Source organism: Anser brachyrhynchus, assembly GCF_964034855.1.
Source record: "Anser brachyrhynchus genome assembly, chromosome: 5".
Lineage (NCBI taxonomy): Eukaryota > Metazoa > Chordata > Aves > Anseriformes > Anatidae > Anser > Anser brachyrhynchus.
Genome location: NC_137699.1, coordinates 2457518 through 2476985, shown reverse-complemented (window position 1 = coordinate 2476985; position 19468 = coordinate 2457518). Strand labels below are relative to the sequence as shown.

The window sequence follows — 19468 nt, the reverse complement described above, 5'->3', positions numbered from 1 at the left end:
CTGCTTAAAAAAAAAATGCCATAAACCAGCGCATAATAGTAAAGCAAACCCTCACAGCAAGCTCCAACAACAATCGCCAGTATCTGCTGCATACTGCAGATTACTCTTACTTCTGCACATCTGTGATATTAGGAGGATATTTGGTTATACAAAAAATTTAGAAGTAATTTTTTTTTCTGCAAAATGAGTCTTTTCACCTGTGTATCAGGAAGAATAACTACAGAATAACTATAACAAGCACATTTGTTAGCATATTACCACACTAATCCAGAGATCTTTAATTAGAATCTTAAAAAATGACTTCTTTATATTGCATATTTTTTGACATGTGTCAATTACGATACATTTTTTTATATATATATTTTAAACAAAAAGCATGCACAAGTCTCAGAGGTTATTTAAACAACCCACACTGTGTGGAACATTTGACTCAATTTAGGTTACTTCTCAATCAACCAACGTTAATACTGAGATCACAAATTTCCACTGCTGAATTCTGGCATATTTGGTAAATTGGGTAAAATGTTCAGTTTAACAGGTGTCCTGTTTTTAGTGCTCCTTGCTGTACAATGATTTGTCAGAATATTTTTGAATAATTTTGCTATTAAATTTACCTCACTAAGACTAATCTAAGATACTCCTATATACCCCGAATTATTGTTCAATCAGGAACTTGGCATTTGAGGACTTCTAAAGAGAAAATTCTGGGGTGTAATTCTAACTCACTTTAAGTAGTTTACAAAATTCAAACTGATCTCAGAGAGATAGGTGATCCTATTCTCTAGCTTTGAAAGTACTGTCATACCAATTCTGGAAAATCACTCAACGTATCAAGTGAGGTAAATGGATTTTTCTACTAAAGCAATTAAGTTTATAGTTTTCCACAGTATATAATGTCCTTTCATTTGCAAAGAAAAATGCTCATGAAAAAGTACTTGAGGCAGAAAGAGGATGTAAAATGCACGCTTCGTGAGCATGCAGTACCTACTGTGGTTTTAACAAGAATGCCTGAATGAAACTTTCTATCATATTAGCTCTCAGCATCCCAACTGTACTCAAGAAATTATCTTCTAACATTTTTAACTCTCCACTTCAGAGAATTTTTGGTTCTTTTGGTAACTAAAGGCCAGATTATGCTCAGCACTTAATTGAGTAATGGCTTGCTAGAGTTAAAAGTGCTCTAAAAATTGCTTTTATTGCTTCTGTAACACTATGTCCAGAAAATGTCCGGAGACACTACCAGGCTTTTCTTCTTCAGCTATAAAGCAGGCAAAAAGTGTTCGGACACTAATAATGATGCATGCCTTCCTATCCAGGAAGTCTTTTATGCTTATATGTTAAATAGTTATCACTGTTTAAAAAACAAACAAACAAAAAAACTCCACCTCCCCAAGCTCTGTCCATTCAGAATATTTATCAGCCTATTTATCAGCCACACAGGACACACATAGACTTACGGTATATTCAATGTAATACACACATTGCTTCTGAAAATAATTATTACTTGTAAAATTAACCTATACAAACTCACTAAATAAAGTTGCAGCAAACTAGTCATAAAAAATCCATTAACTGAAAAGGCTTTACCTGGTGTTTTGTCACATCGAGCACAAACCAGCGAGGCTTCCAACCTTTCAGCAAAGCTCCTCTTTTATATAGCGTACCTTCAAAAGATCTGGAAGGTACAGAAAAGACAAATGACACAATTCCATAATGTGTATAGTGGTGATATATAAAGCCTAACATGACTAAAAGATATTCAAACACTTCTTTTACTGTAGTAAAACAACAGTTTTAAACTATAGACTAGTTTAGGTATTGGTAACTGTGATATGCTGGTAAACACTAACTGCTTCAGTATTTTGGATGTGTTAAATATGCAGCTACACTTTGCTTGGCATATAAAGAGGAAGACTGAGAAATCTGTATATGAAAATTTATTTTTTTTCTTCCCAAAGGCAGATACCTTTACCATTCTAATACAAGGTTCATAAATACTCTCTGATTATTCAGTTTACCTATTTTCATCATTCTTTGATGTGAAATGATTGTATAGTGTAGTTGCTCTTCTATCTACTCCATTGGAGGGAGAGATGCTTGTACTCTGTTCCTCACCCAGCCCATTGTCAGGTATTTCCAACAAAGACCTCTTCTGATAGGAATGTAGATTAGCTGACATCATCCCTGAGGAGCCAGAGGGATGTCTCCGAAGCTAAGAAAGAATAAAATGAAAGAAAAAAGGTTAAATGATCTAGACAAGTTTACAACTGGGAAATGTGACTGCTTGCTGAACTAAAACATTAGAAACGTATTGCAGGAGAAAAACAAACCCTAAAGTTCTTTCTAATAAATATAGCAACCCACAACTCTTTCTGGTAATCTATGTGGTTAATAATTTGCACTTAAAAAACTTGAATAGCAAAGAACTGTAGCTAGTCTATTACTATACTAAACTTGAACTAAAGGTTTATTAATATTTTATTTTTACACACCTTTCTAGTCGTTAGCCCTGATTAATCAGAACCTAGTGTATATTCACTGCAGTCATTCATACTACACTGTGCAAGAGGAGTCTTAAGAGGACAGACAGATATATAACATTAACTGAAGTGCACTCTTTAAGAGAGCATTTCATCAAATTTAATTCTGGCATAATTGCGCTATTTCAGACTTCAGCTTTGCACGCATCCGTGGACATTCTGACTGATTTTTCAGCGTTAATTTTACTAGTACTTTGACGATAAGTGCAAGCACCTTAGTAAGTTACTTAGATACTTGTCAAGGATTTGCTAAAAGAAACATGCAGGTATTTGAACAGCAACAGAACTTGGATTTTTTGTGAGGAAGTAAAATGCTTAACCATCTTTATTATATTAAATATTCAGCAGATCCACAACAGAATTTTATGGCTTGATCTACAGTTTACTATTTGCTAAATGTGAAATGTGTGTAGCAACACACAGAACACAAAATCATTCTTCACTGTGACAGGCCAAACCTTTAAAGTGACAAATGGATGGGGGAGATACATACCACCTTGCTCAGTAATATTTTTTTGTCACTCTGACCTTTGTAGAAGTTGAGCTGCCTTGTATTTTGAGATTTTCTCAATATTATACAAGTAAAACTTGGTACAATGTCTAAGTTGTGAGTTATCATGAGGTAAAAAAAAAAACACCTTCATAACACAAGTCAGTGCTGCCTCCAAAAAGAAGAGTCAGAGAGATGGCAATTCACTGCATTTCTTAAGCAGAAGCATTCACAATGTGTGATAAATCAGTATTTCAGAAAAGTCTTGTATATTCCAGTGACATAAGCTTGAACAATGTTTCTCTTGCTTTATCAAAAGCATCTAGAACTAGTCAGACATTTGGATACAATAATTTCCCCTAAATTCACTAGTAAGAAAGAAAAAAAATGCTGTTTCCAAGAGCTACTTATAGATCCAAATCACTTTAGTAGAACCTCGATAACCTGGAGGAAGATGTAGCCTGAACTTGGCCTTAACCTTCAGAACAACATCCTAGAGATGGAGTTCTTTGGGGCTGACCCATAGCTATTGCATTTATCTGAGAATCCTTAACTAACAACCAGGACAGGAGACTGATGTCAGGTATATTTATACTTGCATTTTCTTTTCTGCTTCCAATTATTCAATACAAGTCTTAATCCCCTGCTTTGCTAGGATAAAAATTTTTCATCTTGGATTTATCTAGGGTATAAAGTCAAATTGAATGACTATGACAGACATAAAGCATATTGCTTTCTTGAGAGCAAAGGACAAATAACAAAGTAGTTCTGATGACTAACCACTTCATGGAGGCTGGCAAACATGAACAAGTTTGTGAAGCTGAAGAGCTAGGCACAGTTTTGAGCTGGTAACACATTATGTCAAGTTTATATAGAAAGCTCCTCAAAATCATTATCTAACAAACTTCCTAGTGCATGTAGACAGCAAAGAGCCAGCCTTCAACTTAGAAAGTATCTGTGCAGTCAGCTACTCATTTTACAATAATCATGAACTGTAAACACAGCATGAACAGTTCCTGCCTTTACTAGATTCAACAATTCCAAAATTCCATTTAGACATGGAAATATCTTCACTCATCCCTGAACCTATGTGATTTCCTTTTGGCTAATTTAAAGAACTGAGTTTTTTGTACTTGAAGAATCAGACACAGTGAATATTTAATAATATAAGATCATATAATTGCATATTAGTAAAATGCTCATGCTCTTTTTGTCTGTATTCCTCAATCTACCGTTGAGAAGCAATTAGATAAACGGCACAAGCATAAATAGTTCTTCTACATGCAGAAGGAAACACTGAACCAGTATCCTGGGTTAGAATAACATGTTCGTTTTTCAAAAGCAGTATTTTACTCCAAGAAATACAGTGATTTTGTCAGTGTCCCAGGTAACCTATATAGCAGGAATGAAATTATTATTCTATTGGACGAGCTCTTTTGCTACTTACATTGTCTTGTCTGGTGTCATCCTTTAGATTCATTTTGACCCTTTCCCACAAAAGCTGCCATCTTTCTGGGTTCTGATTTAATTTACCTTCCAACCTTTCTATTTCCTGAAACAAAAACCAAGGGTTTTCTTAAGGATAAACACTTCTACCTGTTTACTTCCTGACAATTACATTAACACAGTAATTTTCTAGTCAATATTTTTACACAGAGAACTTCAAGGCCATGTTGCCCAGTAAAGTACAAGAACCCCTGTCAAACCAGCTATAAACTGGTAACAGCCAGACTCAGGAGTCTGAGGCAACCAAGTACGGCATCAGCCATATCATTCTTCTTGAATGTCACAGGCTGAAGGAGATATTATTCTTTCAATTCTCTTCCAGTTCTCTTGAACACACAATAGTCAGCGCCAACTGCCATAATAGAAACATGATAGAGATAACGATAGGATATATTTTATAAAAACATTTACAAAGAGCAAATTCTGTGCTGTGACACCAACATTGCACATTGCCAATATTAACATTTACACTGGTTTATAAAATGTGATACAAAGCTATAATAAAAGAAGGAAATGAAACAGAAAGATTTATTCAATTTGGATGCCAAACCGTAACAACATGTTCTTGTTGTGGAACTTGGGAGTATGACCTATGTTGATAACCTCCATTAGGGTTATTTCCTGCTAATAAGACAGTATGTGCACAGTTAAGTAAAAAGACACAATTTCATTAGTTTATGTTTACTTGCGAACCAGCTTAAATATAACATTCATCAATACATTTGTCATTACTTTGATATTTGGTCCATATTCTTGCCATCCTTCCTTTTCACATTTTTACTTTCAACAACTATATTGTCATGAAAATACGATTCTTAATGAAATCAAATTAAAAACTCAGTTTTGCAAATCCAATTAAGAATTGATGATGGCACAAGAATTGCCACAGGGCAGAGAATTCCATGCTATATAAAAGCCAACTGAAGCCCTAGACATTTATTTTCAGAGAAGAGACACTAGGACTCTGAAATTATTTATTTCTACTATGCCACATGATTAATGTAGCTTTCATCATATTCTCCAACTGCTATAGGTATATTACAATGACAGGAAATCATTGCTGATTGAGACTTACAGTAAATGACTACAATTTTAAGGTAAGAAAACATTTTGCCCAGAAAATTAACTGCTGAACTAAATTTGGAACACAACACTGAAAAAAAAAAAACAACTGTAAGAGAGAGTCTGACAGCAACAAAATATTTTTAGATTCTTCCTTGCTGAAGGTAAATTAGAGAACTCGAAAGTAAAGCCAAATATAAGAGACCTGGCTGAACAGCAAGAATCAAGCCATAAGTTTAAAATACTGAAGCTAGTTGAAAAGACACATATACATTGAATATGGGACTTTCTTCCTGCCAAGAAATAAAACTAGAATAGCTTTGTTTGGAATATCTTCATTGACAGATACAAAAACAAGGAATGGCGAACACAAGCCAGACTAAAGGCTTCTCTAGATTACTTGTTCCTATTTTAAAATGCTGAGTGTAAAATGTTTCCTGAGGGGATACATAGGACTGAATATATTTACCACATACTTTTTATATAAACGGCTTCCCCAATTGCATTAAAAGGAGACAAACTCCGTAGTGCTAAAAGATCATCAGGTTTTAATTTGATAATTCTCTTTCTGCCCCAGTCTTGAATTCTAAATACAAGTCTCTCTCTGCAGAGTCTGGAAATAACTGAAACTTGTTACTTAGCAACTGGGTCACATTCCTTCTTTTTTGGCTCCACAATGAGTAATGCTTCCAGAATTTAAAATGAAAAACTTTCAACAATCTCCAATATGTATCTTGAAAAGTTAGGAATAAACTCTCCCTTAATAAACTCTCTGTAAAAAACCTACATGACAATAAATCACTAAGATTTACTGTCGCTCCTTCAGTTTTAAATTCTACAGAAAACATCAGATTTTTTTTCTTACATGAGTGCAGTGCAGTATGAATAGCTGCATTTACTTGAAAGAAAATTTCACAGAATCACAGAATAGTTGAGGTAGGAAGGGACCTCTGGAGGTCACCTGGTCCTTGAGCTCGAGCCAGCTGTCCAGCACCCTGTCCAGATGGCTTTTGAATATGTCCAAGGGGGGAGACTCCATCACCTCTCCGGGAAACCTGTGCTGGTGCTCCGTCATCCCCACAGTAAAGGAGGGCTCCCTGATGTTCAGATGGAACAGCTCTGTCCTGGCACCATGCACCACTGGCTTCGTCCTCTTTGCACCCTCCCCACTGGCATTTATACACACTGATGAGAGCCATCATTCCCCACCCCCTGGGCTTTCTCTTCTTCAGGCTGAACAGTCCAGCTCTCTCAGCCTTCCCTCCCGGCTGAGATGCTCCAGTCCCTTCAGTGCCTTTCCGGCCCTTCATTGGACTCTCTCCAGTATGTCCCTGTCTCTCTTATACTGAGGAGCCCAGAAGTGGACACAATACTTCAGGTGTGGCCTTACTAGGACTGAGTAGAAAAGAAGGATTACCTGGTGACTGACTGGCAACACTTTGCCTAACACAGCCCAGGATACCATTAGTCTTCTTTGCAGCAAGGGCACATTGCCCTTGATTAAGGCATACGATTGATGCAATTAGACATCCACCATGGACCCCCAGAGCCTTTTCTGCAAAGCTGTTTTTCCAGCTGCATCAAAAGAAGCATGACCAGCAGATCTAGGGAGGTGATCCTCCCCCTATACTCTGCTCTTCTGAGACACCATGTGGAGTATTGCGTTCAGTTCTGGGGCTCCCAACACAAGAAGGACTTGGACTTACTAGATGAAGTGCAGAAGAAGGGCCACTAGGGCGATCAGAGCGCTGGAGCAACTCTCCTACGAAGAAAGGCTGAGAGAGTTGGGGATGATCAGCTTTTAAACTAAAAGAAGGTACATTTAGATTAGATATAAGGAAGAAATTCTGTACAGAGGGTGGTGAGGCCCTGGAACAGGTTGTCCAGAGAAGTTGTGGATACCCCATCCCTGGACATGTTCAAGGCAAGGCTGGATGGGGCTTTGTGCAACCTGATCTAGTGGAAGGTATCTCTGCCCATGGCAGGGGGGTTGAAAATGGATGGTCTTTAAGGTCCCCTCTGACCCAAACTATTCTATGACTATGACTCTTTGGGTGGTGGCCCCCCAGGATATACTGGTGCATGGGATTGTTCCTCCCAAGGTGCAGGACTTTGCACTTCCCTTTGTTGAACATTACTCAGACTGGTTAGATCATTTATAATGTATCACAACTTGCTCATGGCAAAGGACAGTGGGAAGTGAATTGAGAAGTTTTACACAAAAATTTGTATTTTAAAATGCACATTGTCATCTACAATCTTGAAAAGGCTTAATTTAGAATTAAGTGAATGAAATTTTCAGATTAGTTAACTTCCTAAAACTCATAAGAATGAAGATTTATGGAAACTATAGAACCACCACACGTCTGGTTAAAGGTGGATTGTTATGTAACCAAAACACATTAGAACATTTACTGCTAAAATATTACGCCTTTTGCTCCCCGCAGAAAAGCACCAAGGAATATTGTGAATTGAAACACTTAATAACTTCTTTGTTCCAGATTTACATCTTGAAGAGTATTATCTTGTCTTCAATTAAAAAAATACCTTTAGAATGATTATATTAGGTCTTATCATTATAAACAAAGCGAGAATCATCCTTCCCTAATAGTTTACCATTGCTGAATATGGTCTCAGCTCAAGCGTTTTTGGATACCAATACATTCTCAATGGATTTATGATTAAAGAGAGGTCTTTCTCCTACATCAGCAATAGCCCTAAATTAACAACTTGTTTTAAAAGAAAGCTCACTTTGCTTTTTAAACTTAGGAGAGTATTTTCATAACCTTTATACAACCCCTTCCTAGTCTTCCAAATGTTCCTCTCCATTGCTATCTTTTATTACTATAACCTAATTCACAAATAACATTTAAACTCTATAAAATCTGACCCACATATCTTTGGGCTATAACATGGCTAATTTTCCTGTTCTATGGCAGTTTTTCACAGTTGTGGATAGGATAGGATAAGTTTGACATTTACCCCAGGAAGAAATGCAGAACACTGTTACTATATTCCTATTGTAGTTCTGGCCTCCAGTTACCTGAAACAAAAGCTCTTTTTTTTTTCTTTTTTTGGTGAAAGAATCCCTGATACGAGATCCCCTGCTGAGAGATTGTTAGGCTGTTTGCAGTTGTGAAGTTATAAGATCTGAGCAGTTCTGGCTATCCTCTTTTGAGTCCAGGGGAATTTCATGGCTGAATTTTATTTTATTTTTTAAAATTGGTCGTTTTTCCTCTTTTTAATCAATTATGATTGGATGGAATTGACCAAAAGAGATTACAGGAGTGTTCCTGAATGGGGCTAACTCTCTGGCAAAATCAAGTCCATCCTCAAGGATTCCAATCCATTCAGAAACTTCCTGCCTTAAGATTTTGTTAAAAATCATCTTCAATTTCAGGAATTTCAGGGACCCAAAGCATATCCCACTTCCAAGAACTGCTGTATTAGGCTTCATAATACTAGCTCTAATATAAAGAGAAGTCTGCAAATAATAAAAAAAAAAGTTTTCCAAAAAAAAAAAAAGGTATATGGTGTATATATCTGAATATGCACGTGGCTACAAACAATAGCTCCAGGAAATGAAGAATGTCATTTTTTCTGAGCTGTTAATCCAGATGATAACCTAAACATTAGGACCGCTAGTTAATTACAATTAAACAATAAACATTTAAGAAAATATAGGTGCTCAATCATTCTAAATAACTACAACAATTACCATGTTAAATGTGATCCTTTTTCATTTTCTAATGAAGAAAGAACAAAACCTAAGCAGCCTACCTGAGCCCAAATAAGAAAAAGCTCAAGTCAAGCATCTATTTCATGTGCCAAAATATTCTGAAGCATCTAAGAGTATGAGTTAGGTCCCAGTAAAAATAAATATACTAATAGAAATAACAGAAATCTTTGTTGAGAAATTTGAGCCAGGATGCTATGTGCTATCTTCATGTATTTGCCTCTCAACTAAATCAACAGCTGTTGGACTCTGTTTTAATGATCTCTTTAGAAATCTTTACCATACACATACTTTAAATTGATAGAAGCAGAACAAGAAAGATAGCTTCATCATTTGCACCAATTAAAAGAACAGATTGTACGTTTCTTATAAAAGGCAACCAAGAGGTCTATTATGCTACCTGCCTTTTTGTTTCAGAAAAACAGTGAAAAAATGCATCCATTATTGTCTTTCCCATAGTTATTAATTACTATTGAAGTGTCCCCCCCAGAAAAAAAAATGATTCCTGGACCAACCATCACTTCCCAAGATCAGTCCGCTCCCCTCCCCCCCCCCCCCCCCCCCCCAAAAAAAAGGTCAGTTTTACTAAATACCTGTTTTGACCAGCTATCATGATCCTTTTAATAATAGTGTATCTATAGGGCAATAACATAAATAAAAAGTAAATATAAATTTCCTAAATATAGAATAACTTATTTTTCTTTGTAACACATGTACTTACATTTAAAAGGCTGCTGATGGCATCAGGTTGTAGTTTTTTAACATCATCATAACATGGCCATACTATTTTCCTCTTAGTCTGAGAGACTGAACCATCCATTTGTTCAGCTTCCTCTAAAGCACTGCATTTTGCAGTCACCATGGTCCAGTCATAAGAAGGACCTGTAGCCAAAATCTCTTCTACATAGTAATCCCACTTTTTGAGGCTGGACATACTTACATTTGGTTTCAATGCCTATTTGAAAGAAAGTTTTATTATAATGAGAAAAAGCAAGTCTTTGAGTTTCAGACTGAAAAATGCAATACCTGTATTTTCTAGATTATTCAAAATTTAGCAGTATTTTGCATTGGGTGAGTAATATTGCAGTTTGATAATTTCCACAGCAAGATCCTGGGATATGGCTCAGATCAAGAAGTAAAAGTAATACTAGCTTCGGGAATATACTGCTCCTATTTATCCTTCCACTAAAACAAATGCTTACCACGAACTCCAATTCAGCATACACATTTGCTATCCTTACAGTCTTTGTGCCCCCTTGTTAAAGGTACAAAAGGTACTCAATAGCAATCACCATTCAACTTTCCTCAGCAGAAAAACCAAGACCATCAGAGAAAGGAGAAAGGTTGTATAACTTAGGTGGCCAAACACTTGGAATAACCACAACAATATGAGGAAAGCAGCCAGAGACTGTAAAGCTTTCAGAGTAGTTAAAAACAGATGACTTTGTATTAAAGACATACTTTTTTTTTTTTTCCTTTTAAAAAAAAAGGTAATCTTCTCAGTTTGATATATCTTAATTAATGGGAATTAATGCCTCAGTTCAATGGGCAATTTCAACATCTGAAGAGTGATGTTCAGTCACAATCACTTATTCTGCTACTATGACACCATTTCACATGAGGAAAAATAGTTTGTTCAAAAAAGGAGAAAGAAAATACTATCAAAATACTGAAAGCAAATCTTAACTGCTTACTAATCACACTATTGCATACAGTAAAATAGATAGAACATACAGTGAGCAAGATGCCTATCAACCTCCAAATTGATCACAGTGATGGTTCTAACAGAGAAAATAGATGTCTCTCTGAAACAGACAGGTGAAGAACTTCCTATCCATTCAGTGTAACCCTCTAGTTCTCTCTCTCCCTCCTCTCTCTTGTACCACCACTTTATTTAGTCAGCATAGGTGCGTGTGTGGTATGTATGTGGGTTGAGGTGGTCTGCACTGTTGACTGCCAACATCTTAAAGAAGATAACTTATTTTTATTTATTTTTAAATGAGGTCAGTTTATATTACTGATTTGAGTGCCAGGTGTTACATATGCTTACATACAACGTGGTGAAAAAGCTTGAGGAAAATGGAAAACCATGAATCATCAACAAAAGTAACGTTGGCAACAAGAATTCCAAAACAGCAGAGACTGTTCTGTCATTATGTTTTCTGGACACCAGCAGTGGACAGACATGCAAACAAATGATTTATCAAGGTGAAGCTCACTAGCAAAGGAGACAGCAGCACATTAGTAAATATCTGCAGGGCAGGGGAAGGCTGGATCATCTTAAATCAGCCTTGTCTCCAGACCTACAGTATGAGCAGCACCCTTTTCTTGCAGTTCCTGAGATGTCTTGACTGCTTCCTTCCTGACTATTGCAGAATTCTATGATGGTGAGTGTATTGCCAATTTTACCTAATTAAGATGCAGTCAAATCTAGTGAGCATACATAATATCATATTAGACAGTGATATAGATAATATTCAATCAGATCATTATGAAATGTATCCCATTGTGACTGGAATGTACTGTAAACTCATTTTCCCATAACTGTGTATTTTTTTTAAATAGCTGCACAAATTTTAAGATCATTTTGATAATAAGTCATAACTGAATGAAATCAAACAAATAACCTTGTTTTCCTCAGTGGTATGCATAAACATGTTACAGAATTGGCCCTTTACATGAAATTTCCATAACTAGGATGACTGAGAATATAAGCCTGTGAGACATTAGAGCAATCAATCAAGGAGGGTCAACTTCGTCTGCCAAATGCTTAATTCAGCTGAGAACAATTAAGGTATCAAAACATAGTCAGGGTATCACTCAAAATAACAAATAACCTGTTTTGTTTTTTTTTTAAAAAAACATACCTCTATTTCAGTAGGAGCAAAGAGGTAATTGAAAAAAATAGGGCTCCTTTTGTGCATTTTTTCGATACATTCCCAAATACAAATTCCTTTTTTGGCATGTTTATCTCCTTTATCTTCAAACAATGTCCCTAGAGAAAATAATAGCAGTAAAAAGATAGCTTATGATAAGATGTAACAAACACCGAAGCATAGCCAAATGAAATGTCACAAACTAAATGTGTAGTAAAATCTGCCATCAGATGCCATTGCTGTAAGAGATTGTATTTGATGAAACAACTGCTGTGCTTTGTAACTGCCATTCCACCACAAATTGGCAAAACGCCACTTTTGTACGAAAAACATTCAATAGAATTATATTATACTCTTCTGAAATTTACTGAAATACTTGAGTGCATTTATGAACGTCCCTTTCTGCATTCAGCTATGCTGCTTCAACAGATCACCAAATCCCTGCTAACTGATTCTGCCCCCTTCCGTGAGATGTTATCAGCCCTTCCCACCTGCTGGGCCAGCTGCACCTGGAGTTATTTGCCAACTAATTTCAGGCAAAACAGATCAGGCTAGTGTAAATAGTTAGCCATAGATTTGTGCTATCTGAAATGACTTTGGAAGGACATATAATTATGCCAGACTACTGGAAACAGGATTTTATATTGGATCAGTTGGTATTTTAAAGTATAACTACACTATATAAAAAATCATGTTTTTAAAAAAAAAATAACACACTGTAGAACCATGTAAAAATACAAGTTGGAAGGAAAGACAGGAGTTAATCGACTCCAATGTTTTGTTCAAACCAAGGTAAATAATGGAAATAAATTTTTCTTGCTGAAATAAAATGGCTGCTCAAGTTTAATCTGTTTCACGGTTACTATAGATTTTAAGAAAAGGATTAAAATTGACCATATGCCATGAGAAACACCCAACAAAGCAGTGAAATTCAGAGCACTTAAGCATTGTGCTTAGTGAACAAGCTCCAAGAACAGCCTCAACTGTGGTTGTAAAGTCTTAATAAGAGGGCTGTGAGGGCAGATAAGGCCTTGGTTGGAACCAGTGAGCTTGGATATGATATGTGCAGGGAGTAAAAAAAATGTAAAAGAACAGAAACACCGAAGAGAATGCAAGAGAAAGGAGTGAGAGACAGCAGATGGAAAGTTTTCTTCTCAAATGTCATGCACTCTCTGAAAGCTTGTCAAGGACTTTGTTTCTGTTAAAATAAGGAATTTTAATAGGGGTAACTGAACCAAGTGGATAAATTTCTAAAAACAAACAAACAATCAAACAAAAAACAAACATAAATTGAGGCATGGCACTACTTTCTTTCGCCTTCTCTTAGTCCAATCAGGGGTATGTCTCAGGATTCATTCTTTCAGAAAACTCTACATTAACCACCTATATTTTGCTTCATATTACTGAACTGAAATTCATTAGATCATCACCATGCAACTACTGAACCATCTCAAACTAGGCAAATTTTTGTAGACCAAATATTGAAGAGAAAAACAAGGATAACAGATACAATATGCAATAAACAAACATCACACCTACCATGTTCTAGTCTTTCATAGTCTGAATCCAGAAGAAATGTTTTAAATCGATTTGATATGTGATGAAAAGCGAGAAACTTCAGATAATACTGATTGAACTCAAACTCTGTTGGGTATTGACTATGAATCTAGAAATACATGAAAGGGAAAAAAGATAATTTTGGGGCATTATATAAATAGATACATAATATTAAATATATATATATTATTGTATATACATATATACAGATATATGATGTATATATAGATACATAATATTATATGTATTAATATTATTATATAAGTAGATACAATAGAATACAAATGCATTCACAGGAAACTATCTTCTCTGTACATAGAAACCCTTCTACATTTTGTCTAAAGATATTTTAAAGTCATTTAAATTCATGTCTATGATGCAAAAAATTTTCAAAGCAGATAGAATATATTTTTATAAGCGTTATTTTACGCTGTATAAAACCCAGGATTCTTCAAAGTAATCAAACTGGATAAAAGTCTTTTATGTCAATTCATGAGACACCATGCAAATTTATAGGCAAAGATGGTATTCCTAGTTGTAGCATTTCCATAGCTGAAATCAAACTTTAATTGGCACATTTTACAGTGGACTTCCAGGTATTGCTGAGGATCCAAACTAGCAAACGTACAGGAGCAATGCTGACAAATGATATTCTATCTGTCATTGCTGGAATGGCTCATTTCTGAAGTACTTGCTAGTCTATACATATTTCCTTGTCTTCAAACTATACAGCAAAATATTGAAGTATGAAGGAACAAAAAACATACTGAGGAGGCGTTTTGCCATTATTCACATATATTTAAAATAGTAAAAACAATATAACATCTTAATTTGTTATCTTCAGTTAGGCTTGGGTTCTAATTCAGAGAATGTCTCCAACAGGAGTCAGGATCAGATGTTTAAGACGACAAAAATTAAAGTACAGCAATGTGGGACAGTTGGCTCCTCACAACTGCTTCCTCTTGAACATCATCAGAAAGAGCCTGGCATATGCTTTCAGGCATTTAGTTTAATATTCATGGACAAATTTGTTTACATTAATTATTAATGAAATACATTATTGCTCTCCATATAAACTTTAAGACAAAATTTTATCTTGATGAGATATTGCTCACAAGTTTCATGTTTTAATTGTAGATTTAAAATTTACTCTCTAGTACACATTTTGACTGTGATTTTAATTTTCAGAATTAAGCATGGTAATGAACCAAACATCCCCCAATTACAATGGAAATAAAGTTTCACAATCAGGAAGAAATTGCTAATGGAATTTAACATTTGAAATATGTCTCAGAGTGATTTACCTAGCTTCACATCAAACTTGTAAAATAACTTTATTTTTACAATCTTCCTACGTCTTGCCTTTTGTATTCCCACCACTCCTATTTTCCCATTCCACCTTTTTTTTCTCTAATCTCTACTTATAAGTTCCTAAAGAGAGAAACTTGTTTATTCAGTATTAAGGAAACAAGAATTAGATTATCTGAAACTCATTGATGTTTAAATTATCACATGTACTAGTTGAAAAAACAACAATAAATAAAGAAACAAAAAATGCGTCTAATAGAAAAGATTAAATATCAAATTTACAATAGTGACAGGAAAATTCCTTGAAAAACCCTATAAATACATACACAGCAGTTTGGTCAGAGCACTTCTTGTAATATGTCAATATTAGCTCATGGCTAGGCATTTAAAATACTAAGATACGGTAAGAGATCTCAGTTCAATATACCCACTCTTACTTTATTCCCCACTTTTTCCCAGATACAAATGACTATATACCTTCACTGCTTTGTAAGAGTAATGCTAAGCAAAACTTTTTCTATAATAAATTCAAGATTAACTTCATAGACAAAGTAACTTTTTAGTTACCCTTATAAAAAATAAGTATCTTTTCTGTCATATTGTAGATTAAGATATAATCAGAATACAATAATTTTGTTCAAAAATGATCTTATGTACTTTTGAGCTGAGAACCCAAAAAGCGCTTTATGTGTGTTTGTGTGTTCAGAGACATAAATGCAAATACAAATAGCTTACTATATATTTTCCACCTTGTGTTAGGAGGTTTTATTTAATACACTGTTAGAAAGAAAGTCTTTCTGATAAATTAGAATACTCTGTTATTTGATATGACTTACACAGAGTCCTAATTTTTACTTGTGGTCTAGTAATTAGTTTAATAAATTTGAAGAGTTGGAAGAATAAGTAGGTAATAAAATCCTATCATGCATATAGGTATTGTGAGCGATCCCACTTCTAAGATTTCTGGAACTGCAAGTAAATAGAAGTTATAATAATAAAAGTTGCCTTTTAAAAGTAAAAACAACTACCACCGAAAACATTTATTTGATGAAGGCAGAAAAATACAGACAGTAACTACATTATAGTGGTTGTGGCTCATTTCAGTACACTTGGAGATGGGAAATATACCACAGCTGAGGAAAGTCACTACTGTTATTGATGATTTGCTTAGATGAGTGCACTGTGCGCAAAATCCAAAACATGGATGAGCTATCATGAAAAAAAGTTCCTGATAAAATACAATTCCAGTATTACAGGTGATACATTCTAAATGTAATATTGGAAAAAATAATTGGATTATTTTAAGCAATTAAAAATAAATGTGCAAGAGAGATTATTCATTACTGTAAGCAATGTAACCACTTAGGTTGAGGTTAAATATGATTGGTTTCTTTCTGGAAACTCTTTGGTCCCATTTCAATTAATCCACTGACTTCAAGAGTTTTACTCAAAAACTGTATGTAAGTTAGAAGCAGTTTTTATATTTTACAATTTCAACACATACCACCTAGATAAGTATTTCTAGATAGGCTACAGGAACCCAGTATCTTTAAAAATTACAACCACTTATTAGAATTCCTAATCTCCATAATATACGAACAGTTAAAACCTAAGTAAGCCTATAGGCATTTCTAACACTATGATTAAATACACTCAGTTTCTCAGAATTCCTTTTTCAAATCAAAATGTTCCTAATTAATTTAAATCTCTCCTAAATGTTTTTAGTAATTTTACACTTCTGTCAGCTGTTCTTAGTTTTCCAGTACCTTTTGGTTTTGTCGTTCCATTATATATCAATATTTACTTCATTTACATAAGAAATACAGTAGTCCAAAATGCTCTGTGCTAGTAATCACTAACAGTAGCACACTCATCTCCTTTTACTCAAGGTGTTATAACACAGCTCCTCATTAGCCTTAAAAAAAGTCAATTCTAGAAAAGCATTGTTTTAATTGAATAAATTACTGAATAGATACAGAAGAAAAATAAGAAAAGCTTCCTGCGCTGACATCACTTTCATAAACTCAGTCTTCTTAGAAGCAGTGAGAGTATCTGCCAGATGCTGCTATTGTGAAAGAATGATTTTGCATTAATAATTCAGCTGACACCTGGAGATATTGGCATAAACAATGACTTCTTACAAGATGATGTAGTTCTAATTTAGGAATCACTGCTTCATTTGTTTTCTCTGTATCATTAGTTTAACCAATGACATTTAATCCATACTGGCTCTATAGTGATTTTCTTATTACCTTGTATGTCAAAACTATAATAGTTGAATTTTTTTTGAAAGGACCAAATATTTACTTCCAGTGAACAAGTCAATTAAAAAAACCCTGAACATAATATATTAGATATCAGGGTGAATCTGCAGTCTAATTGGGTTCTGTAGTCATCTAATAAGTTGTACAGAAACCATTCAAGCTTAACAGAAATGTTCAAGTACAGATGTTAAGTACATTTACTTTTCTTAGTAAATTCCTGTGAAACTTCAACCATTAATCTAACTTTGCAAGTAATCTCCCTAGAGTTTGCTACCATACTGTTAGAATTTGATAAGTCAATATATGCCATCAGGAACTAGGTTAGTCTTCATGTCTATTTCCAGAAAACCTATTCAGAGTTGCATTCTAAATAGACTTGTAGCTTTAAGTGTTAGAAATTTAGCTTCACACCTTTTTCTCATAACAGACAAATCTGTATTATCTATAATACACTGGTTATACATGTCAAGCTGTATTCACAGGTACTTTTTCAAATGAAGATACACTGTTTGAAAAGATTACAGTCCCTAGATAGCCCTGTCACTCTGGCTAAGAAGTTATGGCCTCTGTCAGATTGACTGTCAGGAAAAGCCACTTCTGGACCTGTACCCATCAAAATAAGATTTTCACAGTAGGTCTTTTCTACCTATTTTCTTTTGCCATTTTGGCAGGCAGGTTCACATGAACCCCTCAGCTAGCAGACCGGAAGAACAACATGTCCACCAGAGAGGAGGTGATAAATAGCTCCAGATGGCCTGTAAGAGGTGACCTTTCTCCTGACATAGCTGCAGCCAGGGTATGTGGACACAGCTTTATACAAAAAAACACAAAGAGAGGAGAGGAGAGGAGAGAGGAGAGAGGAAAGAAGGTACAGATCTTTACATAAAATGTACCCGCTAATGAAATGTATACTTTTTATTGACTCTTGAAGATAGAGAAGATTCAGATACTATCAAAGCTGGTATCTGAGATGAATTGCTAAAGGGATGTTCCTCTATCATGTAGGAGAACCAAATCAAATTGAAAACAATCCTGGATGATGTTAAAAGTAACATCATATATACTTTAATTTCAAGATTAGTCTTAGAAAAAACACTTAGAGCACAATGGAAAGTTTGAAATTGCTCCTCCACCTCCCTGTCTCCCTAGAAAGTGTAAAGATTAGAGATAGTGCACCTTGAGGCAGAGTCACACCTGTGAATTGTTAACAGCAGGGATTTATCCCACTTTACATTTTGACCTAATTTCTGAAGTCAGGAAAATTATAATCCATTATTCTTTGTTATTAAAACTTCAGATTGTGTTAGACATAACTCAAAGAAAATACAAGAATTTTGCCAAGAAGAAGACAGAGGACAACCTATTTTAGGACAATAAAAAAAATCCTTGAATGCCAATTTTCATCTTTGTTCCGGATAACTCATTTGTTTCCAAAGTTTGTGTGACCTCTGGACTTGAGGAAAAATCTACTCTACAGGTATGCGTGGATAATTTCCTTGTTTTACTTTAAGCCAACTTTCTAAGATTTATTACAGCAAGACTGGAGCAAAGTGTCCCCATAGTCAGAAACAGGATGTTTAAAATGATGTAAGGCTGTGTCTACATTAGCACGTAGTTCAGAGCAGAAGAAGCAGACAAAAAGCCCAAGCTGCTGGTGACGAGGTAGTGTAGCAGCTACACGACATATTTGTTTTAACTTGGACTAGATTTAGCCTGGTCCAGTTGAACTGATTACTGTATGGTTTTAAAAGAAGTGATAAATTGTTGGTTCAGATCCTTTTAAGAGCTGGTGAGCATTTGGCACGCACCTGAAGCAAAAGTTCTGGGTAAATTCTTTCAATAAGAATGTAGTTGACATGTACCAAAAACCATTAACAAACGGTAAGGGGAGATGCTTAAGGGATTCACTTCAAAATTACACTACTGCTTCAAATCAAATGCTGATTTACTCCATTTTACTAACAAACAATGTTATCCAGCCAGTTCATTAAAGCAAGAACACATCTGATAACAGAGAGAAACTGCACCAGACAAATGATTTACAAAGAACTGAATGAACCACCCAACAGATGAGTCTCACTATTTGAAGACGCAGATATTTTTCTTCTTGTCTTTTTGTTTTTTCTTCT

General features: G+C 35.0%; 1 protein-coding gene across 8 annotated transcripts in view; it reads right to left on the bottom strand.

Moving 5' to 3' along the window:
- The window catches only part of SBF2 (SET binding factor 2), a 255910-nt gene that overhangs the window by 3694 nt on the left and 232748 nt on the right, over positions 1-19468 (bottom strand). For all 8 annotated transcript variants that reach the window (XM_080593227.1, XM_080593222.1, XM_080593223.1 and 5 more), the window contains 6 exons: positions 13750-13876; positions 12202-12329; positions 10056-10289; positions 4478-4582; positions 2019-2212; positions 1588-1675 (listed from right to left, as the gene is read on the bottom strand). In XM_080593227.1, the coding sequence (XP_080449353.1) occupies positions 1588-1675; positions 2019-2212; positions 4478-4582; positions 10056-10289; positions 12202-12329; positions 13750-13876 (876 nt within the window). The remainder of the gene's footprint in view (positions 1-1587; positions 1676-2018; positions 2213-4477; positions 4583-10055; positions 10290-12201; positions 12330-13749; positions 13877-19468) is intronic.